This window comes from Melospiza georgiana, chromosome 1 (genome assembly GCF_028018845.1).
Source record: "Melospiza georgiana isolate bMelGeo1 chromosome 1, bMelGeo1.pri, whole genome shotgun sequence".
Lineage (NCBI taxonomy): Eukaryota > Metazoa > Chordata > Aves > Passeriformes > Passerellidae > Melospiza > Melospiza georgiana.
Window position 1 is genome coordinate 131,120,926 of NC_080430.1, and position 25,685 is coordinate 131,146,610.

Sequence of the window (25,685 nt, forward strand, 5' to 3'; positions counted from 1 at the left end):
ACAAAACTTGCAAATGTGATTCCTTAAATTGGGTAAAAGAGAAATGCCTTACCATGCTCTGGGCTCTATCTTGACATTGTCCCAGAGTGCCAAAGGTGGAAACAGAGCAACCTAACTCACAAGAAAGAGCAGGAACATGCAAGGGAAGAAAGAACATGTAATAATATGACCAAGTGCCAATGACAGAAAAGTGTGATAGAAGAAGCAAGTATGAAAAAGGACAGTTTGGGGAAAGGAGACAAGGTGATGAACCTGACCATATAAGGAAAGGAGAGACAGAAACAGTACATAGTACATCCTAGGGAGGGCATTATAAACCAGTATTTAAACGAGAGAAATTCTATTTTTCTCTAAAGATCACCGTCTAAATTTTAACAAACACATCAAACATCACTATAAGACACTGCTGGTGCTGGCCATCCGCTGTAGCCAGCTGACAGAAGCCACACTGCCACCTCAGGATGTGTTCACTGTCAACTGCTTCAGATTGCAGAGGGTACCTCAGTTTAAGGCCAGGGCAGGGTGAGGGCTGAACAAAGCTGTCACACTTTGCATGGAGCACAGGGGAGACGCCAGCTCTGCCGTGGCTTCGGTCACCTCCAACAAGAGGCAGGGAAACTGCAGCAGCTGCTGAGTGCAAGTGCAACCTTCACACTTGACAGCAAAATTCCACAAGTACTCCCCCCTACGGCTCTGCTTAAACCCATGATGGCAAATGCTAGTCAAAGAGAAATAAATCATCATACGAAACATAAAACAAGAAAACAAGATGCAAAACTGCAGACCATTCTTTTTCTTTGTGTTGAAACTGTGTAAGAAAAACTACATTAAATGTAAAAGAGCAGTTACATCCAGGACTGCTGCAAATCCATGATCTGGCTTCCTGCCTTACAATGGCATTAATGTTTAGTGTTTAGTGAAAATATTTTACGTTTGTTTAGCAGGAATGAAGCACATTTTATTTGATTCTATTATTTTGCAAGAATCTGAAACACAAATAACTAAAAAGCCCCCTAGAATTCTAATTGATGGGAAAATATTTTCCTTTCTCACAAAAGGATCAATGTTTATTTCAGACTAGAGAAGCCAACTAAAAATAAAGCAAGGTCTTCCAAACCCTACAGGATTGCTTTGGTGTTTAAGGAAGTACGAGAGGCAGCACTTCGTGCCATGGTGTAATTGACATGGTGATATTCAGTCAAAGGTCGGACTCGATGATCCCACAGGCCTTTTCCAACCTAATTCGTTCTGTGATTCTGCGTGCGATTCTCCCTGAGAAATTCCGTGTACGGCACAAGTCACGACGCTCGCATGGCAGGTTTCCAAAGGCACGTTTGGAATGCGGGCTGGCACCACCTCCGCAGGCCGCCCGGGATGGCGGCGGTCACCTCACGCACCCACAGAGCTGCAGAGAGGCCCAGCCAACTCCCCAGGCCCTCCGACCTACAGCCCGAACTTCTTTAGCACAAAGCACAGCGATAAAACACGCCTAGCTTAAGGAACGACCAGAGCAGAGTTTAAACGCTAATCTCGCTTTATTCCCGGCCTAGTGACAACATTCCAACATTCATTCCACCCGCAGCCGCGCCATCTCCGAGCTCTCCAACCCCCGGGCCCCGGCTCCGTCACCGCGCACGCGCCGACCGGCGCCGCGAGCCCCGCCCCCTTCCGGCCCCTAGCGCGCGACCTCGCCCCGCCCGCGCGCTCCCACGCGCGGCCCGGCCAGCGGCGGGTGGGGCGCGCGGAGCTCGCGAGCGAGCCGGTAACGCCCCGCCCCGCGCCGGCCGTTGGTCCGCTCGGCGCGCACGCGCCCTTCCGCCCACCCGCCCTCCCCCAACCGCGCACATGTGCGCTCCCTCCCGCGCGTGCGCGCTGCCGCCGAGCCGCCCCCACACTCGCGCCGCCCCCCGTGACGCCGGGCGGGCGCATGCGCACTCCCCGCGCGGCCAACCCTCCGGCCCGCCCCGCCCTCGCGCATGCGCCAAAGCAGCCCCTCGCGCCTGCTGTCGCGCGTGTCCCCACCCCCTCTCGCAGGTGCGCCTGCGCGGTGCGCGCGGCGCGGTGCGTGGCGCGCCGCGCGGCGGGGGCGGGGGGGCGGGGCGGGTATATATAGAGCGCGGCCGGGGCGGCGGCCGCCCCCTTGTCCCCCGGCCGCCGTCGGAGCTGTGTGCGCAGTGCGTGTGCTCCGGACCACCCGGACACGCCGGCCCGGCCCCGCAGCACCATTTATTACTAAAAAAAATATTTAAAAAAGCCAAAAAAAATCCAAAAATCTTAAAAAACCTTTTAAAAAAATAACCCTCTTTCCTCATCCAACCTTCCCGACAACCTTTCTGCAAACGGCCGGTTTGATATAAAATAACCCGGTGAAGCGAAGTCCCCGGACCCGGCGCAGCCGAGAGGAGACACACAGCGAGCCCGACCCCGCCGAGCGCAGCACCCGCCGCCGCCAGCTCCACCCGGCCCGCACGGCGCGACCCGACCCCCGCCCGCCCATCCGCCGCACCCGCCGCAGCCGTTGAGTCCGAGCGGCCCCGCGCCGTCTTCGCCGGCCCCGCTCGCACCGACCGCCGCGGCCTCCGCCTCGTCAGCGCCCCCCCCGCGCCGGGAGACGGCGGCAGGATGAACCCCAGCGCCCCCAGCTACCCCATGGCCTCGCTCTACGTGGGGGACCTGCACCCCGACGTGACCGAGGCCATGCTCTACGAGAAGTTCAGCCCGGCCGGGCCCATCCTCTCCATCCGCGTCTGCAGGGACATGATCACCCGCCGCTCGCTCGGATACGCCTATGTCAACTTCCAGCAGCCCGCCGACGGTGAGTGCCGGGCCGCGGGCGCCGGCGGAGCCATGTTTGTCCCCTGCCCCCCGCCCCGGCCGCCGCCCCGCATCCATTTTGCCGCCCGGGACGGGGCGGACCTGGCGGGGCGCGGGGGGAAGTTGGCGGTGGGGCCGCCGCTTACACGCGGCCCGGGCCGCCCGCGCCTCGTGGCGGCCGGAGAAGCGGGGGGGGAGGCGCTTCCGCGCATCGAGAGCGGCCGCGGGGCCCCGGCGATGGGCGGGGGAGCGCCCGGGGAGCCCCGGCGGCCCGGCGGGGCTGCCCCCGCTGCCGGGGAGGGGATTGTGGATGAGTGTGCGGGCGGCTCTCCACGTCCGTCCGAGATGAAGGGTAGCTTGAGGAAAGCATGGCAGTCATTAGCACCTTTTAATAACCGCGCAGCGCTGGGTGTGTGTGAGGGCGCGGGCAGCAGGCCGGCAGGAGGAAGTAGGGCGCACCGGCGTGGCCGGGCACTTGCACTGGCGGCCAGGCCGAAGCGTTTGTTCAGACACCATGGCAGGTCTGTCACGTGCGGGGAGGACATGGAACCGCTCGGGCCTCCTTGTGCTTCTCCTCATGGAGCTGGAGCCTGAGCTCTGCTCTTATTCGTGTCTCTTCGCAGTAAATTCTCTGACATTCTTTCTCCCAAGCCGCGTTTTTATGAAACTTGTTTTTTCATGAAGTGTTTTCACGCCGTTTCTGCAAAGTTATATCAGTAAAGAAACTTTCTCTGCAGTTCTGGGCATGTTGGGAAACACAGTGTGATCCATTTGGACGGTGTTTCACTTGTAACTAGTTCTAGGTTTTGTGGAGTCCAATTAAAAATAAAAAGCAATTGGCCAACTAGAAGATACGTGATTTCAAATACAGTTAAGCAAACATTTTCCATTATAATGGTTTTATTTTCAAGCATATCAAAGTGAGATACTTAAATGGCAAACATTTCAAGCAATTAGATTTAACTGGCTTTCATAGTTAGCTTTAGCATACAGCCATTATCAGATCAGACTTTAGTGTACCGATGGTATCTGTATGTATGTAGTAAAAGTTACTGCCTCATCTTCTTAATAGGCAGATACTCCACCTGTTATCAGCTCTCAGTTCAGAGAGCTTTTGATTTACTCAGCCATGCTTTAGGATGAGACGATTTGAATGGTTGTTTTGACATACTTTGCTTTCATTAAATAAAAATGTCTGGTGCAGTTTCTCAGAAAAATAAGGGGTTAGCACAGGTCAGTACTGTGATAGAATAATGTCAGGGTATAAGGTGGAGGTGGTTTAAATGCTGCTTCTCCTTAGTGTTGACAGAGTTCCATAAGGGCTGACTTTATCACAATTTATCATTAGTTGTGCAGCCAGTGCATTTTGTGACTTGGTTTGTAATTTGTCAAATGTGGGAATAAATAGAGCTTTTTCACCTGAGCAGTGCTTAATTCAGATTTTGAGTATGTCTCTTAGAAAGATGCTGTTACTCCAAATGTTGTGTTTTTCAGGCTTTGGGAGACACACATATTTTAGTTTATAAATAGTCCAGTTCAGCTAAAAGTATTTGTCATCTTTATCAAACCTGCATCTGGTACATATCTGGAAGCAGTTGTTTAAAATATGCTTCAGTATTATTGTGAGATTATACTTATTCAAGATTTTCAGAATTTTATATTCTTGGCACATACCTAGAAAGCATTTGCTGGGGACTTTGTGTAGGCTTTTTGTAGTCTGGGGGCTTTTTAATGTTGATTTACAGAAACCTTGAACTAGGAGTTTTGAGGGTAAATGGTTATTCTTTCAATCATCCTGGTTTTATTTTGATTCCAAACTTTTTATTGGCTTTGATTCCAAACCTTTTATTGGTTTGGCCAAATTTTTAGCTACATCTCAGTCCATGCCTATAAACAGCTAGTAACAACTACCTTGGTTTTGAAAAATAGCTTTGAAGGTGTGCTTGACATCACCAGCTGTCTTTAAACGAGGGATCTCAAAGCTCTTCTAAAAACTAATTAGGCCTGATGACACATGTGTGAGGTATGCACATATGTCAGAGTTGTGACTTTCCTGAATTTGAGTCATAGTCTGGAGTAAAACTCAGGCAATCTTTTTTAATCACTAAACTGGAAACATTTTTGAGTAATCTGAAACTGCATCAGAATCCTTTGGATTTTTAGAATGGCTATGTTTCCAGAAGGTTTTTTTGTTTCAAGCTGCTGCTGTTTACCTTTAGAACAGGTTGGCATTAAGTGTATATTCTGAGTGATTTTGAAATTGTTAAAGTGGACTGTCCAGTTGCTCACGACTAAAATGGGAGCTGGTGAGTCATCGAATGAGAGCTCCAGCAGAATCAGCAGAAGTGCAGCCCGGTAGGTGTGTCCAGCTCGCTGCTGAACGGAGCTGCAACCTGCAACCGGCACAGCCTTCTATGACTGAAATGTAATGAAAGTGAGCCAGTTTCACTCGCTGGGACTTTTAATGACAGTGGCTCGTACCTGGTTAGATGGAGTCTAGTAATGTTTTCGAAATCTACCATGGAATGACAATGTAGTGTCAATTCGGCAGAAAAACTTAATTTTCTTGTATTTCTGTTCCAAAGGAGAGCTGTTGAAGTTTCCATGCTGTCCTCTTGGAAAAATTGCACTGGTCTAAGACACAGACTCACTATTTGTTAAGAGTGATAATGCTTGCAAAGGACCCATGGACCCACTTCCAGTCGGATGGTTGGGAAATGTGTCTAGGAACACGCATTTTTGAGGAGTGTCAGGATTATTCTAGAAGCAATTAGCATGAATTAGAAAAGCCTCTTTTCAAGTAAAGGAAGCCCTGTTACTACTTCTGGAAATAATGAACTGTTTGTTGCTGGCACATCCATTGGTGCTGGCAGTAATAATTCCAATGACTTCCAGGGCAGTAGTGAGGTTTTAAAAGTTTCTACTGTGGCCAGTCTGATATCCACAGGGTTTTTCTTTTCTTTTTTCCTTTTTTGGTTTTTTTTCTATCCCCTCCTTCTCCCCCCGCCTGTAGTATAGAGCCAATGATTTTGATTCTATCTAGGTTGCCTTCTCTCTCCTGCTTAATTTATATTAAAGTATTTGAAAGCTTTATTAACTTATTTAGGAGACTGGCATCTAGTTTTTGTGGCTTCAGTTTAAATAAGTTGCTGATTTGCTACTGTCATGTGAATATGGTAATAGTATAATAATCTTTTCCCCCATTAAAATGTTAATGTCCATCTGTTATGTGTCGTCAGAGAATATAATCTTAAAATTTATTTCTAATCTGAAAATGTCACGAGAAAGGATATAAAACATGGTATATCAGCTGAATACCAGGATCACTGCAAATTGTCTTTGGCCATGGCATGCAACAATATAGCTCAAGACAAAAGCAGCACCTAAAGAGCAAAAACATTAAATAAAGATTTTTGCAATGTGATTGGCCCTTGGTCCTCCTGAAAAAAAATTTTAGCTGACATGGTTGCTGTATTTAAACTACCACTAAGCTGATTTCAGTCTTGTTAACATCATATTGTCTTGATATTTGCAAATTACAGTGAAGTGAGTTAGTACCCATGGGTGTGACTTCAGGTATTGGGACTTTTTTCAGTGTTCTTCCAGACTTAGAGGAACAGGCATGAAAAGGAACTGCCGTACTTGGAACTATTGCTCTTTTGTGTTTAAATACACAAGATGAGTTATAACATCACAGACATGTCTTGTGGCTTTGAAGAGACGTGTGAAAAATGAGCAAGTCTTGATACTTCCTCATCTAAATACACAAGAAATTTTACATGCAGAATTTGAAAAGTTAGTTATGGAGTTCTTCTGGAAAAACTACTCCATTGGAGTAACAAAACATGGTTTACATTACCCTGGTTTGCTGTTTAATGCTTGCTCCTTCATTGAGCTCATATGTATTTCATTGTGAGCTTTTAAATTTTATGTATCATTTCAGATTTTCTAAACTAAGTAAGTGCCAGTTTTGAATCTCTTTGAACTGTCTCTTGCTCAGAATTTCATTACAGATCTTTTTGGTCACTGAGGATATTCTGTGGAATAACTGTATGAATAAGGCTTGAATGTCTGTCTAGCAAATAAATTTTGTCAGTTATGGGGTAGTATTGGTGTTGAAGGTGTTCTTATGTTAATATTTGCAAAAGGCCTCTAGGCACAAGCTGTACCCCTAAAAGCTTTTCATTGACACAGTATACATCTGTGTGATATGGGAGAAGCCACTGGTTTTCACAAATGTTAAACTTCATAACAGCTGGCGCTTGCTGCTCTTTCTTCTGTCACCATAGCATCTTTTCATAGATCTAGTCTTATGGGCTAATGAGATTTCTGCAGCTTTCTCAGCTGACTTGTGCTCCTTCTGAAGTGCAGCTTTTGCTGATGAGTTTTTGCCAGTTCTTCCTTGTATACAGCAGAGTACACTGGAGGCTTGCGTTTGCAGCTTGCTGATGGTGCTGGGCTTGAAATCATAAAGATATTATTAAGAACTGTACTTCAGCTGGTATTTGTGTGCTTATTAAGACACCTAGCATTTCCTACTAATTCCATACTGTTTTCCAGCTGAACGAGCTTTGGACACCATGAACTTTGATGTCATTAAAGGCAAACCAGTGCGCATCATGTGGTCTCAGCGCGATCCATCTCTGCGCAAAAGCGGTGTAGGAAACATCTTCATCAAAAACTTGGACAAATCAATTGATAACAAAGCTTTGTATGACACATTTTCTGCTTTTGGGAACATCCTGTCTTGTAAGGTTAGTGGAAAATAAAATGCATTGACACACAAACTCCTCAGTTTATGCTGGAAACATTCCTTTGGTATTACAAGGAAGGTTTTTCGTTAATAGGTGGTGTGTGATGAAAATGGATCCAAGGGTTATGGATTTGTGCATTTTGAGACACAAGAAGCTGCAGAAAGAGCTATTGAAAAAATGAATGGTATGCTGCTTAATGACCGCAAAGTGTAAGTACATAAATCAGTGTTTGGGGATCTGCAAGCTGAAATTCATTTTAGGGCAGACAAAGATTTAAAAACTTACCTAGGAAAGGAAGGGTGTTCTGAAAATATCTAATTTTAAGATGGTGTAGAGTTTTAGTGCTACAGATTTTAAGAATTGTATCACCTGCTTGTTCTGGAGTCAGTCCAAGTTCAAAAAGACAAATAGCGAACTCCAGAGGAAAAAAAAATCGCTGTATTAATTGTCTTACAAGCCAAGACTTTAATGAGGATTTGGTATCTTCCCTGGTTTTCTGATCTTACTGGTCTGAGAGAAAATACAATCCATTGAGTATTCTGTATAATACATCCTTTATAACAGTTGGGAGATAAGTGTATTATCCATATTTTGGAGTCAGCTGATACTTAGCACTAAAGGGTGCTTACTTGGCACTAAAGAGTGGTCAGATTAGACTAATATTTTTGTATGAATGTCTGTTAATAGGCATATCTAGGGAGTAGAAAATAAAACTTAGAGAAGTGTAATGTTTTAAACATTAACATTATTCTACATTGTAGGAAAAAAATGTTATTTGGCAACTTCTTTAATAATATTTTGGCTGAGGGAGTGAGTGTGCTTCACAGCTATGCCTAAGGGATCATTATGGTGTTTGGTATAATTGCAAAAGAACAGCTTTCTAGATACTTAGGAGGGTTTGGAAAAGGGATAATAGAAATCAGCATCAGTTGACTGTCACAGATTATTTTTATATGTAGAGATGGATAGACCAAGACACATACAGGGAAAACATATATTTTGAAACTTTAGTTTTCCTGCTTGTTCTGTTCTTGACTGACATATTGTGGATGTTTTATTCAGCGTCCATTGTTATACAACTTTAAATTAGTAAAAATGGTCAACATGCAGTCACAAGAGCACAGGAGTAAAATATATCATGATAATACTTAATTTTGCTTTGAATTTCTATTCAGACTAGTCTTTTAGAAATCAATTAAATCACTTCACTAACTATCAAAATCTGCTGAACACATTGCACTTCCGTTCTTACTGTACTTGGATTTCTATAAATTAGGTGAAATTGTCAAAGTTTAAAAATTACTGATATGCTGCTGAATTGCATTTTTGAAATTTGTGACTATAAAGTTAGAGCCTACAATAACATTTGAAAGAAGGAATTTGCTACAGTCAGAAATCAGTGTCAGCCATGTACAGTCTGCTCTAAGGCATGTCCTTGGGCTGCAGAATGTTATGTTCAGGTTCTGTTCCTTTTCTGCCAGTATGAACTAACCTTTGGTGTTCCCAGTGAGTTTGCAACAGTATTTGACTCAAGAGCAAGTTGAACTATTTATTTCACTATGCCTATAAACAAAGTCTTTGATACAGACTGGAGAGGTGTGCTAGGGAGGGAGGGCAGTTAGTTAAATATCTCTTGCTTAAAAACAGAATCAGAGAGCAGTAACTGCTTTTAGGCTGTTTTTAGGGATTATGCTGTTATCTAGGATTTCTGTTCAGCCTCTTAGTACCCTTTCCATTGTCGAGCTCTTGTTGTCAAAGGCTGTTTTATAAGAGTGAACAATGTCACCAATGGCTTGAAAGCATTTTCTTGCCTCGTAACTGGGATAAACATGCTGGTGTAGCAAAGGACAGTGGAGTTGTTTTTCTGACTTTTATCATAAATATTTTATTCAAAGAATTTCATACCTATAGTGAACAAGACTGATTAGGAATCAAATACAATGCCAGAGGATTAAAGTAAATTTTTAAACCTGGAGACACTTGCTTTAATCTGTATTACTCTGTTCTTCCTGCAACCAGATTTGTTGGAAGGTTTAAATCCCGCAAGGAACGTGAGGCAGAGCTTGGAGCCAGAGCAAAAGAATTCACCAATGTTTACATCAAAAATTTTGGAGAAGACATGGATGATGAGAGACTTAAGGAACTCTTTGGCAAGTTTGGTAATGTCTTAGTGTTTATATAACTACAAATGAATTTCAATTTACTTCATGTGTCTTATCTGTACAGTGCCTTGAAATACAAGAAATCAGGGCTGTCTGATGTTGATGTAGAAATGTAATAAAGATTACTGAGAAGTGGATACTTCCAGTTTCAGATTCAAAAGCAGTAATACCTGAATTTTAAATAGGCAGAATATCATATTTAATCCTGCCATGAGAACTGTTTTCAGTAATCTGGAAGTAATGGATCTATGGGTTCTGCAGTGTTCTCTGGTTTAGTACAGATTGATTTTATAAATGCACCTACAGGATGTGTGACTAATGAATTTGCTACTGCTTCCATTGACCTGCAAACTTCCCTCTGTTATTCAGTTGCGTTGTGGTGGTTGACCTAATAGAAAATTATAAGGAATATTCCAGCACCAAGCTATGAGATTGTGCCTTGATCCTCAGTTACACACAGGGCAAAATTATGGGGAACATTTGATTATGATCTAGTAATGCATACAATGTGTTGCCATCAAAATAGGAAATGGCACATCCCGTAATGCCATTAGAGGTTCTTCGTGTTTTATTTTCAATCTCACCTTTTTTTAAATTTTTTTCCTGTATGCTTTTGCTGTTCTCCAGTGGATATTATGTAAAGCAAGGGAAAGCCTTGTACAAGAGATACCCTGTAGCAGCCTTAAAGAGCACAAACAGAAAATTCCTTTCTGCTCGTCAAGTATCTGTGGTTGAAACAGTAGCGAATTTAGCTGCTACAGCTAAATTGGCTACTTCCAATTGAGTCTTTGAACTGCAATTTTTCAGAGGTTATGAAATTGCTGAACTAGGATGGACTTTTCACCAGGATAAATAGTGAAAAGTATACCTAAATGCAAGGCCTTCCGTACCTGCTTCAAAGCATGGAAGCACTAATACTTTTCAAGTGTCATAATTTTTTAATGATGAAACAAATTTAATTCACTTTCAGGTGAAATTTTGGTTGAAAATACATTAGAATATAAATTCAGCATGATGGACTTCAGCCATGATGGCTGAAGTTCTTCAGGACAAATTAATAATTTCATATTAATGGATGAAATTTGCTGGATACTATTAGTGCAGGAGTCCTTTGTAATACGAGTGGGATAAACTAAACCTTATCTTCTAAAGAGAATGTTCAAAAGGTGAGAAGAATACACTGTCTATGAAGCATAAGTATTTTGTTCTCTTTTTAGGTCCTGCTCTAAGTGTGAAAGTTATGACTGATGAGAGTGGAAAATCCAAAGGCTTTGGCTTCGTTAGTTTTGAACGACATGAAGATGCCCAAAAAGTAAGCTTTTGGACTTAATTTTAGGAATCCTGTAACTGAGGTCCAAATAATGTTTCATTGAGTGATTAAGTTTTTTAATTGGTCAAGGACACTGCAAAAAGAGATGCTCACTGCCTAAATTACTTTGCAGAGTTTCTGTCATTTAGAATGCTTTCCTATGAGCAAATGTCAGTTGGTCTGAGAAACCTGTTAAGTGAAGATACTCTGGTACAGCTGGAACTAGTGTAGAAATGGGGAGTCTTGAATAATTTTAAAACCTGTTGTAGTTGGGCTTAAAGGTCTCAGTGATATTTGGACTCTCACATGCTGAGCAATATACAGCATAGTAAATTACTACATCTCTGAATCACTGAATCCAGTTTGATTGCACAAAATGTTTGTGCCTTTCTGCCTTCTGCACAGAAGGCAGAGAAAGAATTGTGTTTTCTGCATAGTCAGCAGGAAAGCTATTGGTTTTATAAAGCATGCTTGGCATAACTGTGAGAAAATAGTCTAAGCCTTGTAATACTGGTTTTACTCCAAAGGGTAGCTTTGGAAAATGGTCCTTTTTATTCGTGTATATGTCTGTATCATGCCAGTATGCTGTGTAACTTAATTTTTTGTCAACAGGTTGCTTTGATATGTCAGTTTACTGTGACAGTAGGGACATAGCATCAGGGAAAAAATGCAGTACAGAACAAACGAAGTTTGCTTTTCAAAAGGTATTATGGTGATTTGTCAGTACTGCAAGTGCACAAGCGAGAGATTAGAACAAATCCTGTCTGTCTTTAGAACATCTTCATTTTTCAGTCTTGCATACATTAATTGATGAATAGTTTCTCTTACTGTGTAGTCAGAATCACATGTTGGGTGTTTTAAATGACATAAAATTCCAGTATCTGTAAAAATGTGTAATGGCTTTGATCATAAACATGTACAATAAACTGGTGACTTCTGGTTTTAAATTAATTGAGAAATACATGCTAGAGGTTTTACATCTGAAGAGTTGTAACTCTAAACACTATGAAGGGAAGAAGTTCACATTTTCATACTTCTAATTATTTCCTTAATGAAGGACTAAAAATGAAAAAAAAAAGCTGTACATATCATCTGTAGCTTAACGTTTAGTATAGAAAGATCTGGTAGATATTACACTTTCAGGTGTTACTTTTAAAGACACAACTGGGTGAGTTAAAGATTTTCAACTTTATTTGCTTACTCTTTGCTTTTTTCTGCCATTAGCAAGATAAGGCTGGAGAAATAGTTCTTGCAACTTGGGTTTTTTCCTCCAGCTTCATATAAAAAAAGTAGTTTGCATCCCTTGTGACTTGTCTTCAACACGACAGAAGCATACTTGGAAAGCAGTTTTCATGTTATCATAAGTGGGGAAGTCTTGGGGTATTTTGTTTCAATTAGTGGTATTTTAAGATAGATTAGCTCTTTTTCTAGAATCCTTATGTATATTTTTAATTTGAATTGCATTTTTGTGTATCTGAAAATTGCTGGAATACAAAAAGTGCTGCTAACTTCTTGTTTGTCAATATGAAGGCTGTAGATGAAATGAATGGGAAAGAGCTCAATGGAAAACAAATCTACGTTGGCCGGGCTCAGAAAAAGGTGGAAAGACAGACGGAGCTGAAGCGCAAGTTTGAACAAATGAAGCAGGACAGGATCACCAGATACCAGGTTGAGTTTTAAATCAAGAGGGCTAACTCTATTTTATGATGTTCTGAGATTTGCACAGAACAATTGCTTTTAAAAATAACTTTCCTGTTTTCTTAGGGTGTAAACCTTTATGTGAAAAATCTTGATGATGGGATCGATGATGAGCGTCTCCGAAAAGAGTTCTCCCCATTTGGTACAATCACTAGTGCAAAGGTAAAGTTTATAGATGGTGCTTATCTGTTCTCTGAAAATGAGTAGTGATCTGTCACCAAAGTGAAGTTTCATTCAGGAGCGGATGTGACCCACTGTAAATGTGGGCATCAGCTATCTTGATTATTGTACATGTCAGGTTAAACACCATATGATCATCCTTTCTTGAAATAAACTAAGTAGTGAGACTGGTGTGGGAAAAATTACGTCTTTAAGTGCAATATTGTGCTCATTATTTAATGAGATTTTCACCTCTATTTGGGTAACAGTTAGCTATTTATTACACAATAATACTCATTTATATAAAATATTCAGTTAAACAAACCTGTGGTCCCGCTTCTAATAAGCTGAAACAAGAAACTCATGCAAGTTAAATAGGTGTGACACAGAAGACTTAGCTTTAAAACTAAATTTTGTACTGACAGGTGATGATGGAAGGTGGCCGCAGCAAAGGATTTGGATTTGTATGCTTTTCATCACCAGAAGAAGCCACCAAAGCAGTCACAGAAATGAATGGTAGAATTGTGGCTACTAAACCATTATATGTAGCTCTAGCCCAGCGTAAAGAGGAGCGCCAAGCTCATCTCACCAACCAGTACATGCAGAGGATGGCAAGTGTCAGAGCAGTACCTAATCCTGTAATCAACCCCTACCAGCCAGCACCTCCTTCAGGATACTTCATGGCAGCTATTCCTCAGGTACATGTAGAGATGAGTAACTGAGTATTTTGTATTGCATATAAAATCTGCTTAAATACAACAGGAAATAGAACTGTTAGCATGTGTCTGTGATTTCAGCATTTTAATCTCTTAGTGGGAGGGTGCTGGGCTGTTCAGCATGCCCTTCACAGACCACATTAAAGTGATGTTGTTGTGTTTGGCAGACTCAGAACCGTGCTGCGTACTATCCTACTAATCAGCTCGCCCAACTTGCTAGACCTAGTCCTCGCTGGACTGCTCAGGGTGCCAGACCTCATCGTAAGTCACTTCTTCACTTCTTTCCAGCAATTGCTGTAAACTCAATAGCAGTTACCTTTGCACTTTCAGATAGATTTACATGGCATTGCTGTATAGTCTTCTGTTTGTCATGTTGTCATCACTCAGTGTTTCAGCGGGTAACAGTATCTTTTTTCTCAACCACAGCATTCCAGAACATGCCTGGTGCGATCCGCCCGGCAGCGCCCAGACCACCGTTCAGTACCATGAGACCAGCTTCTTCCCAGGTTCCGCGAGTCATGTCAACGCAGCGTGTTGGTGAGTTTGGTTTGTGCAAGCTTTAAGTATTGGATTTCCATTCCAATTTTGCTGGTTCAGCATGATCTTGCAAAATAAACATTTGTAAGTTTAATATCACATGTGATATTCCTAGTGAATAAGCTAGTATCACCTTCTAGTAATTGCCTTAAATACTGTCCCAGCAAAGACTTCAGCTGTGATCCCGTCTCTTCAGGATGAAGCACTTACTCTTCTGTGTGCTTCAGTAATACTGTAAGGGTTACTTCTGTCATTTCTAAACATAGCTGCAGCAATTGTAATAATAGGTTGCATGTAGAAATATTGAGCTGATACAATTTTAGCTCTTACTAATTTTTTTCTATTTTACATGTACATACTTTATTATTGTCAGCCAATATCATGAATGCAGAATCTGCACATCACTGAATGAACCAGAATTGTCTGTAATCATTGAATGGTTTGGGTTGGAAGGAACCTTAAAGCTTATGTATTTCAGCCCCATACCAGAGGCAGGGAACCTTCCACTAGACCAGGGTACTCAGAGCCCCATCCAGGCTGGTCTTGCACATCTCCAGGGATGGGGAGTCCACAGCCTCTCTGAATTAATTCTCCCAGAATGTATCAGACAGCCATTTACTTCCTAAAAATATCTTTTTTAGGAATGACTGACATAATATGCTCAGGAAATCAAATGTCCTTTAGCTTATAAAGAAATTATATTAATACTCAAAATGGATTTTTTTATAATGGATCTTTTTCCAGTAGCATGTAAAAAGGGCAGTTCATGAATGAAGTCACCAGAAATCAGTATCCATTAAATTTCAAGGTTTGAACCTTTGTACGTGACAGTTGACAATACTATTAAGATTAATCTATAGCACAATACTTAAATTAGGTATTTGATTTAAGTTGCTTTGTTGGACAAAATAATTATAATAATAATTATTCATACATGGAATTCTGTTCCTGTTATTCCAGCTAATACATCAACACAGACGATGGGCCCACGTCCTGCAGCCGCAGCCACTGCGGCCACTCCTGCCGTGCGCACGGTCCCGCAGTACAAATACGCCGCGGGTGTTCGCAACCCCCAGCAGCACCTCAACACGCAGCCCCAGGTTGCCATGCAGCAGGTGTGTGCTCTGGGAGCTGCTCTGGGCTTTTCTCATGTTCTTTGCAGAGGAAGGTGGTGAGGGTGATGGCAGGGCAGTTCAGGCTATGCATCGTGGCAGTAGAGTAAAAGCACTAAGGAGTTAAGAATGTTTGAAGTTCACCTGGGACAGGATGTGATCCCATGTTGCTTTGTTCTTTTCAGTTCCCTCATACCTTAGCCTAAATTCTTGTCTTTGCTCCTCCGTGGAGCAGTTTTTAATAATCTTCAGCATCGTCACTCAGCTCTAACCAGTAATATTTGATTGAATAGGCATAGTTGTTAATTTCTTTGATGTTTCTGACACTGTAGGCATTGTGTATGCCAAGTTGGGAAATACTGGTTGTTTGAAGCTGCAACTAATTATGAGCCAGGGTTTAATTTTCAAATGTTAAATTAATTTGCAGCCTGCTGTCCATGTGCAAGGTCAGGAACCCTTGACTGCTTCCATGTTGGCTTCTGCCCCTCCACAAGAGCAAAAGCAGATGTTAGGTATGTATATGATACCTTTCTCTATGCATTGTAGCAGAAGGGCAGTTAAAGTACACTTTGTCAATCTTTAAATGCAGAGTAAATGGTTTTAGCAATAAACTAGTTTGTTTCCCTTATCCCTGAAATTTAGGCTGGATTCATCCCTGACTAACTTTCTTCTTTCTAGGTGAACGTCTATTCCCCCTTATTCAAAGCATGCACCCTACTCTGGCGGGTAAGATCACTGGGATGTTGTTGGAGATTGACAACTCTGAACTCCTCCACATGCTCGAGTCTCCTGAGTCGCTTCGTTCGAAGGTGGGTGCACTTTAGCCTTGCACTGGTTCCACAGGTGGTTAAGGATACACTGATCTAACAGTTGTTGGTGCTGGCACAGTGGGGTAGCAGGAGTGCAGTGGTGGCTCAGGCCAAGAGTATCCTCTTTCAAAAGGTGACAGTGATTTACATTGCATGAACTGGAATTGTAATGTTCTCATTTTTCTACTCAACAATATAGGCATTGTTTATATGCATAATTTCCACTGTATTATTAACTTAAATATACAAAAAGTGCTGAGCTTCCCTTAATTAATTTTTCATTTGTACTTAACAGGTTGATGAAGCTGTAGCCGTACTACAAGCCCACCAAGCTAAAGAGGCTGCTCAAAAGGCAGTTAATAATCCCACTGGGGTTCCAAGTGTTTAATAAGTAAGTTTGGACACTGTAGTTCCATAGATTGAGTAAGGCAAGTGTTTGGTCCGTGGCCTTGCAAGCAGCCTGTGTCCAGACTCTGTGTTATGTGCAGCCAGAGGAAGTAGCAGCTATGGTAAACAAGCTTCTGTGCTCACTTGGTTAGCAAAAGCTACTGACATGTCATTGTTTCTAGCAACACACTTAGCTGGAATTAGCTCTAGGCATGTGTGCAAAAGCAGGCAGTTCTGTCAAATGCTGCTATTCATACTATTGAGAACAACTTGTGGAATTAAAATAAGCTTAAAATGGTACCCCAACTCCCTTTTTTCTTAGAAATTAAAGAACTTATTTATACTGTAGTTTGTACATACTTATCAAATTCTAAAATTGTCTAGTAAGTGAAAACTAAACTGTGTATTGTCTTGACTTCACATTTGGGTGAATTTAGTGTCACTTAAAATAGTGCTTTTTCTTCATTGCTTTCTGTTCCTGGTATCTTAACTGTGCATGATAGAGGCAAGTGGTGGTAGCTTAACAATTTTGACACAGAAAAAATGTGAAGTTGAGGATAAAAAGGAATCTATTATCTCTTCTGTCTAGTTAGGTTTTGCCTGTTAACTGGCTTTCCACATTTGTAGCTATTATTTGAAGGTGCTGGATTTAACATTTGATCGCATAACATTTTCCTTTTGGAGGCAGAATTTGAGTTGTGATTTTTACCCATTTCTGTTTCTGGAGTAAGTGCTGAATAGATTCTCTCCCCTAAACTAAGATGCCCATACTTCGAGACCATTACTCCATCTGCTCCATGATGTTTTAGTAACTGAAAATTGAAAATCCTGCTAGGGTAGTTATTTGATGAACTTCGACAGTAGAGGTGCCCTGCAGTCAATTGCAGTAACATTGTGCTTAAAGCAGTGCTGTCTGAGGGACTGTCCAGTTCTAGAATCAGTGTTGTCTTGCCAAGGATCAGAGTTTTGAATGCTTTTGTGTCCCCTAAAAAGTGGGAGGACCTCTGATATTCTGTTTCTAAAGAGCTTTGGTATCCTTGAAACAGTGCAAGCCCAGAGTGCTGCATGGTGTACAGCAGTAGAAAACATACAAGGTGCTGCTTTTGTTTTAAAACATAACAATGTTGTTTTTCTTCGCAGAGCTATCCGGGACTACAATCTAGAACTTCGCTTCACCGAAGAAAAAAAAATCTAAACATGGAAAAACTATTAAATATTGAGAAAAACATTGCAAAATATAAAATTAATAAAAAAAGGAAAGGAAACTTTGAAGCTTACGTACAGAGCAACGCCGGGACTAGCAAAACAGATGCTAGTCCTAGATTACTTATTGATTTAAAATTTAAAAAAAAATAGTAAAATAAAAAATACAAATTAATGTTTTATAAACCCAGGGGAAAAGAATTTTCAGCACAGTACAAAAATTTAAAGCATTCCTTTCTTTAATTTTGTAATTCTTTACTGTGGAAAAGCTCAGATTATCACCACTGTTTTAGTTGACAGTGAGAATTGATAGCTGAGCAAAGAAACATAATTTGGATTATAAAATTCTTGGTTTAATAAAAATTCCTTAAACACTGACTTGCTTGTGATGGTTTCTTTTGTACAGTGTGCTTTTCATAAACTTGTCATCCAGAATGCCAAGTTAGAATCCCACTCTGCAGTATGTTTTGGTGGATTGTAGAGAAGATGAGACTACACCTGCAGACTGTCTTCTAAATAATGGAAGTGAAGGGTGGGGTGGGGGAAGTGTTTGAGTTTTTTTAATAAATTGCTGCTTGATCTGAATCTGGTCTAGTGTACAATAGCACAGAAATAATTCTGTCTTCATTCAGAGCTGATGGGGTCTTTGGATCAGTTTGAGTCCCTAAAGGGGGTTGGCAGTGAAATGGCCAATGGCACTAAAGTGAGAAGAGGCAGCACTTGCACATGAGCTGTTCCATTTGCTACAGAGCCATATTGAGGTTGGGAGTTTTGCAGGATTAATACTTCAATGCTTATTCAAGCTAAGTGTTAAATGCATGAACAAGAGAAACAGTAAAATTGCTTTTTTTGTAAAACAAACTTTCACTGTGTGAATTAGCAAATGCACTGAAGCTTGTCCATCCACAGATGGATTATCCTACAGTTGGCTGCCTTGCTTTTTGGTTTTCCCCTTTCTGCAGACCTGTGGAATAAAAAAAGTGTATTTCCTACCCCATTTAGCCCATACTTGGCTCTATAAGTTGCTTTTTCAAAATTGATAATGCAAAAGGAGAAATGAAGCAGTGAAAGTGGCATGTCCGCTTTTACAAAGCCTGACAGGCTGGGATGGGGGAGCAGGCACAAAGATCTGTTAGTCATGGAGGAAGGCATGACCAGTAGCCACTAAAATCTGCTGGGTCTCAGTTACTGTATGTAGAGAATGCACATTCTGTGGAATTCACAAGAAGGGTTAGTTTGTTCTGGAAGTCTCTGAAATCTGTGTTGTGCGGTGGGAATGCCAGTGTTCTCTGATCTGTTGTTGCAGTCAAAGCCCTTTAGTATGCTTTCTGAAGCCCCCAAAAGACAGTTCAGGAGCCCCCTAATTTTTCCCCTCTTGCAAAGAGGAAAATTGCAGGATTTCAGGTTTTCTGTTACAGAATTTGAGAAATGATCTTAGCATAATGAGGTGAAATTGGTCTGGTGTAAATGAAATCTAGTTAAAATCCTTTGCTGTAAAAAGCATTAGGTTAAACTTACGTAATTCTTACACTCACTCCTGTCCTGATGGCAGCAGACTGGGATAGTCTTTAATTTGCAGTCTTGATGAGGTATGTGACTAGAATTAAGAATTTTTGAAATTGGGTGGTAAATCCTGCAAAAGAGGCAGTTCAAGCAAGATGTGTACATGTTAAGGGGCTGAATGCATAGCCTTGATTTTATGTAATGTCAACTATAAAAACATTTAAACTTTGGAGACAGTTTTAATGACCTAAAAATACTTAAAGCCATAATGAGAATGCTGAAGAATCTGATGATATTAAATGTTTAATGGAAGATTTAAAGGGTATTACAAAAACCTATTTTCAGGATTCTCAGAGCACTAGCAAGAAAATAAGAGGTCTCTTCACTTCTGTTTGTTTTCCTAGATAAGTTGTGTGTTCTGTGAGTCTGCTGGAGTTAACCAAACTAATTTTTGTTTTGTAATAATGAGCAAGTTATTTAACATCTTGCCGATGGGGTAGCTCATAAAGGAGGAGAACAGGAAGTTTGAGTTTGTACAAGACTTCTGTAGGTGTGTCATGCACTAGCATCTGCACCAGCATGAAATACTGAGTAACTTCTGTGATGGAAGGAAACAGCAAGGCAGTTCTGCTGAGGTGATTATGACAGCCTAGGAAAACAAAGCCATGGGTTGATTTGGTTTATTTCTTCACAGTCCTGCTTATGTGGTAATTCCCTGCTGTATGCTACAGATGCCTATTCAATAAATGTCTTCTATTTAATTTCTAAATCTTAAAGGGGGCAAACAAGGCTTTTGTTAGTGCCTCTACCGATGCATCTTTGGATCACTACTGTAAAACAATGCAGCATGCAGGAAAATCAACTTTTTCAATAGTAGAGAAGTGTTCCTTTGAGTTAATTGGCAGCCTGACTGGCAGGCACTTCCTGCTGCCACACATTCCCTCTAGTATGTGTCAGAGGCTTACACTGATCCTTTGCAGCCTGCTGGTGCTAAGCTGATTTTGTTGGATCCTCTGGCATTTCATTCCTTAAGTCCTTCTGGGTCTGCCATTCTGACCACAGCAAACACTTCAGAGTTTAGCAGCAGCCAAAAGCCTGCTCGGGAAGTGGGTGGTGATTTAAATGAATGAATGGTATTATATTTGCCATCCACTTTCCCAAGCAGGATGTGGCTTCATGAGCAACTAAATCAAAGGTTTGGTGCAGAGGTAATCTGGATTGCACACATGCTCTTTGCTGCTCTGCTGAAGTCTAGGGAATTCAGAGTTCACTGTGTCCAGGGGAGGAGGGGCCAAGGTGCTGGAAATTAAGATGTTCTAGAGTCTGGCAATGTCCTGTTTCCAGTTGGTACTAATTAGGTGTCTACCCTTGAATAAATGGTGTCATCAGTCCTTGAGCATCCTTCTTGGTAACATTCTTAATGGTTGTGGTGGACAACTGCATGTTCAAAGGTAGCCATGCATTTGGAGTTAGGAGTCTTGGAAAAAAGATTTCCTGAAGTCTACATCTAGTAGACGTATTTGTGCTTGGGATAATAGAAAAAAAATCTAAACCAACTTACAATTTGTATTTTTTTTACAATACAATTTGTATTTTTTCCAATAGGTCTAAGAGTTGTGGTCCAAACTAATATGCTAGAGAGAGCTGCAGTCCTTGGGACCACAATTCTACCTAGACTTTTGTAGTTATATGTGAGTCCCTGTGGTAAGACTACCTCACTGAAAAAGCTTTTACTCTCACTTTTCTTCTACAGGACGTGGTCAATGAGAAAGAGTAGCTGCATGGAAATGAAAATGCAGCTGGAGGGGCGACAAATCCTTAGGATATTGCATTTGAAGTGAATTCAAATTTAAAACAAATGTTTCCAGCTACACTAAGAACACAAGGCGCAGATGTGGTTAGAACTTGGACAACAAGAGCAAAGGAAGAATATTTTCAAAAAAGTAGTTTGAGATTTAGATTTCTCACTAAAAGGGATTGGGATTGAAAGTAATTTCAATTTCTCACTATTGGGATTGAAAGCAATCATTAAGTAAAAAAAAAAAAGGATTGACAAGCCAGGCCACCATAATGGCCCTTTTGTCCATGAAGCACTAAGAGCAGTACATGTGCCACATGGTTTCCTTTTCCCACGTCACCTGCTGAGGAAACATCCCTAATCCTGTCCTGTTCCAACTGGCTATAGCTGGCCACATGTCTGTACTTTTTTATAGCTCTCAGCACATTTTAAAATATACCACATCATACCTAAGCATTCAAAACCCAAAACTGATGCTCTGGGCAGGCTAAATAGCTGTGTCACATTTCAGTAACTGGGACCTTGGGTTACATGGGTTCTAGGTTAAACCTGAAGTCAGCAGATGACATCAAACAGAGATTACACTTCAAAAGGTGGGCCCCAAGCATATTATGTTGTCATGTCTGTAAATGCAAATTTACTTAATCCTGTCCCTTTTCACTGCTAGAGATTTGCCACCTGTAGCTGTGTCTTGCAGAAAAAAAGGAGGGGATGGACAGCAATGGCAGAGGATGGGCTCCTCAGGGCTGATGCCAGCAGCCTTCCCACTGGGGAGAGGGAGGCACAACTGGTGCACTTGTTGGACATGATACAACTTCTAAAATTGTTTAATGTAACTTTAGTCAGGGGATTGTTCACCCTAGGAAAAGGAGAATTGAAGTTTCTCTTCAAACAACTCTGTTCACCAGCACTGGGTGAGGTGAGGCCTGATGAGCTTACCTACAGTTTGGGAGTGGCCACAAGATACACAGGAGATGAATGTTAACAAACATCACCCTGTGGTGTGGTCAGAGACACCTGGTCTGGGAAAAGATTGATAAGAGAGCCACAGAATGAGGACCATCATTCTATTAACAAGGCAAAGGGATCAATAACCAATAGGCGATTGCTGAGAATTGTATCACTTAGGACCAATGAATGGGAATTTCTTTGGGTTTTCATGTAGAAATATGTGAAAAGTCTGGTAAAGAACTATGTGTGATGGAGTGATTTTCAGTGCAGAACCCAGGCATGTGTGGATGAAATTATTTCTATTGCACATCCTGGCCAGAATAATGTAATGCTGATTCTCTAACTCTGAAAAGATGTTGTTGGAGAGTTTCTGGTTTTCCTGCAGTTTTGGTGACACACTCACCTTTGCTTCCCTCCAAAACCGTGTCGGAACAGCAACATGTCCCCACCCTGCAATCAGGACACCACCAAAATTAGCTCATTTTCCCCTCCTATAGTTTTCAGGAACCAGATTTAGGCAGATGAGAAGAGACCAGCAAGCTAGAATGACAAAAGTAGAAAATTCATGTGACCTGGAGTATAGATCTTTCCTCTGTCTTCCTATACCTCACATTTTTCCATTGAACTCATTCGGCAGGTTCTTAATCTCCCAAGTTACAAAAGTGGAGATATGGACTGGCAAAATGTCTTTGGGTACAAACAAGGATACACACAGCAGCCTTGCTCAGGAGTGGAAGAAAACTCTTCCAGAGCTCCTCAGGGTGTGGGGAGCCTCATCTCTCAGGTACACCAGAGCAACTGTGACACCAGGCTACAAAGCTGGCTTTGTAAGAGGATTGTTGTGGGGATGCTCCTGAAGTCACTGGACTGGTTACATTTGGCTGCACAGATGAAAAATAAAAACAAATCAAGTTTTCAAGCACATTATACAATTTTATTTTACTTACTCTTCTCCACTTCATTCACAATACCCGTAGTTAATCCTGGTTATTGAAAAATATGTTTAAGCCTTATTTTACTGGAATGAGGTTTTCCCCAGGTCATCCAGTCAATCACAGCCTTTGCAAAGCAATTTTCTTCCCCTGAAAAAGGGCCTTTTCGTCAGGCCAGCATAACATGCTCTCATCAGGCCCTCAGTTGCAGGGCAGGTGCTGCAGTGGCATCATTTCCCTGTTAATGAGCTCATTCCACATCTCCAGCAGTGCTGCTTGTCTAAGTCTACAAGGACTTTCACATGAGGAGACCGAGCCCTACAGTGCCTTTCCCCAAAGGGTACCAGAAATACACAAAAGGAAGCTGTGAAAAACAACCAAAATAAATCACCCTTATTGTCTGAGAATTAGTCATAAACAAAAGTCTCAGGCCAGAGATGGATATATCATTTTAACTACACTTGACCTCCAATAATAAAAGGACTTAGCTTTCTTAACAAACCTGCTGTGTACCCCTTTTGCCAGAAGGTTGCTAGTCCATGTTCCTTGAGAAATAGTGAATTACTGTCACTTCATAAGAAATTACCACCTCGTAGGCTCTTTCCTGGAGCTACTCTGAATTCCCTCCCTGCCCAGCCCCGGCGCTTCAGAACCCGCGTCACCCCGCGGGCCCGGTCTGAGGCAGTGGTCTGAGGGCGCGGTGGGGCCGGGCCCGGTCGGAGGGCCGGGTCGGAAGAAGCGGTCTCAGGGCCCGGTCTGAGGATGCGGTGGGCACGGGCCCGGTCTGAGGGAGCGGTCTGAGGGCGCGGTGCTGCTGCTGGGCCCCACCGGGCCCGGAGTGCTCGGAGCGGCTCCTGCTCCGCAGGGCGCGGCACTGCCGCAGCTCCGAGCCGGTGAAGGTGCGCCTGGTGCCGCCCCCAGCTGGCCCTCACACCGCCTGGTTCTCCTGATGCTGTCCTGTCGGAGGGGCAGAGCGCTGCTTATGGAGCACGCCTTTGCCAGGTGAAATCCAGCAGCCACTGAGAGGCAAAACGGGAAAAAAAAGGCCAGGGCTTGTGGCAGAAGAGTATGGTAAGCCGGCTAAATGGGAAACGCTGGCCAAGCAGCAGCAGCAGCTGTTGGCTCCAAGTGCCTCTTTTCCTTGGCCTCTGGGAGAGAGGTGCAGCTGCTCAATTTTGGTCATTAATCCCATGAACAACTCTGGAAAGTTTGTGGAGTTCAGTCCAGGCAAATTACAGAGTTGATTGCAGGTTTTTTGTTTTTTTTTTTTTACTAGCTGGAGGTTAATCAAGTGTTGGATCTTGAATTGCCTAAGTCAATACCTCAGGAGTGATCCTTTCCACACTGGGTTACAAAACAGCTGGAACACAGGCTTGAAGTATTCCAAGGAATAATGAGCCTCGGAGAATAATGTATGACCCCAGGCAACAGAAGTGGATGATTTCAGGGCGAATATTCCTGTTTATTTCTACTTTTACTTCATTCCTTGTTGAGTTGCCTCTGTCCTTTTGCCCTCTATCCTTCCTCTGGATTTCTTAGAAAAGTGAAGGGGAGCATGTGATGCTGAGCTTTTCTGTGAAAGCAGAAAGTCTGTCAGCCATCTCTTTGTTAGCCTTCTCTTTGCTCTCTGGCTGGCCTTTGCCAGTCCTTGGCTCCAAGCAAAATGTCTTCTGGCTTTTCTGTAAGTCTGGGTGCACACTATTATCCTGCCTGAGCAGCATAATTTTACCTCACCAGCCCTATTTTAGGGCCCTTTTTGGTGAACACTTATGCTGGTGGCTTAGGTAGGCGCTTCTCTGGGCAGTTTCCTCGCTGTGCTCTCGGTTGCAGTGACAGGACCACTCTGAAGCAGTTTTTCAGCCAGCAAACCTGGATGGGTATCAATCCATCTCTCCCAGCTCTGTATGACTGCACAAAGAGCTGGAGAAGCACAGTTAAAAGGTAGATGAGTCGCAGCAGGGCTGCCATGAGAAGCAATGTTTGCTGAGGTGTACCCTTGGAGTTGCAACGCTGCAATTCTGTTCCCTGTGAGACCTCTCACAGTAGTATTTTGCTTTGGTTAAAGGAGCATTTTGGATAACCTATCTGAACTAATAAATCAGCTTATGCATTTGCTTCCACTTTAAAAAGGCCTACTGTTTCTTGCTCAACAGGTTTTAACATCATTAGTGCTCTCAGCAAAATTCTTCCCTTCTCTGCATACCTGGTAACTGGGAGTTTGCCTCCTGCTGGTCTTTAGAACTTGTTAGTTGATTTTTTGTTTTCAATTCCTTCATTCTTGCTGTTGGTAGCTCCTGCACTTGATCTTGAAGTTTGTAACTATGTTGCTGTCTCTTAATTGCCTTCCTATTCTTCTGTGAGGTTGCTTGTCTATAATTATTATCTCCTGTTCTGCTTATTTTGCTTGAAATACTCTGTCAATGCAGAAAAATGCACAAGTATGAGAAGCCTTACTCCAGGATAAAGTAATTTTCACCACACGTGACCGGATCACATATCATGACCACAATGTACCACAGATGCAACAATTCTGTGATGCAAAGAATGTAAATTGGAAATAAACTTCCCTCATGGATGGATTTCTGCGCTGCTGTACTTGAGGGTATTTCCTGAATACTGCTCTGGAGGGTCTGTCTCTGGCATCTCTCGGGTGAGCTGATGTGGGAAATGCAAGCACAGAGAGCTCCCAAGGCCTCCAACATACAGCTCAGAGACAGAGATGGATACAGTGTTTGACCTAAGACCTTGGAGAAAGCTTGAAGCTTTAGTATAATAGTGAAACAGACACAAAATAAGAATGAAGATTTGTAGTTTAAGCAGAAATATGTTTTAGGCAAGTAG

The 25,685-nt window shown here is 42.3% G+C and overlaps 1 protein-coding gene across 1 annotated transcript; it reads left to right on the forward strand.

The window, feature by feature from the left end:
- The first annotated feature begins 2,530 nt into the window (after positions 1-2,530).
- Positions 2,531-18,038, forward strand: PABPC1 (poly(A) binding protein cytoplasmic 1). Its single transcript, XM_058022759.1, has 15 exons — positions 2,531-2,815; positions 7,375-7,568; positions 7,662-7,777; positions 9,588-9,727; positions 10,948-11,042; positions 12,570-12,707; positions 12,804-12,899; positions 13,322-13,594; positions 13,780-13,873; positions 14,039-14,149; positions 15,110-15,264; positions 15,689-15,773; positions 15,940-16,070; positions 16,366-16,461; positions 17,598-18,038. Exons 1-14 carry the CDS (start codon positions 2,623-2,625, stop codon positions 16,456-16,458), a joined length of 1,914 nt encoding a protein of 637 aa, XP_057878742.1. The 5' UTR covers positions 2,531-2,622; the 3' UTR covers positions 16,459-16,461; positions 17,598-18,038.
- Positions 18,039-25,685: the final 7,647 nt, after the last annotated feature.

What these genes read in the sequence shown, in the direction of transcription:
- PABPC1 (XM_058022759.1), top strand. Translation starts at nt 2,623, where the DNA reads ATGAACCCCAGCGCCCCCAGCTACCCCATGGCCTCGCTCTACGTGGGG. An exon ending in CTGCTTAATGACCGCAAAGT is followed by an intron (nt 7,778 to 9,587) that starts GTAAGTACATAA and finishes TCCTGCAACCAG; the next exon opens with ATTTGTTGGAAGGTTTAAAT. An exon ending in CCCAGGTTGCCATGCAGCAG is followed by an intron (nt 15,265 to 15,688) that starts GTGTGTGCTCTG and finishes ATTAATTTGCAG; the next exon opens with CCTGCTGTCCATGTGCAAGG.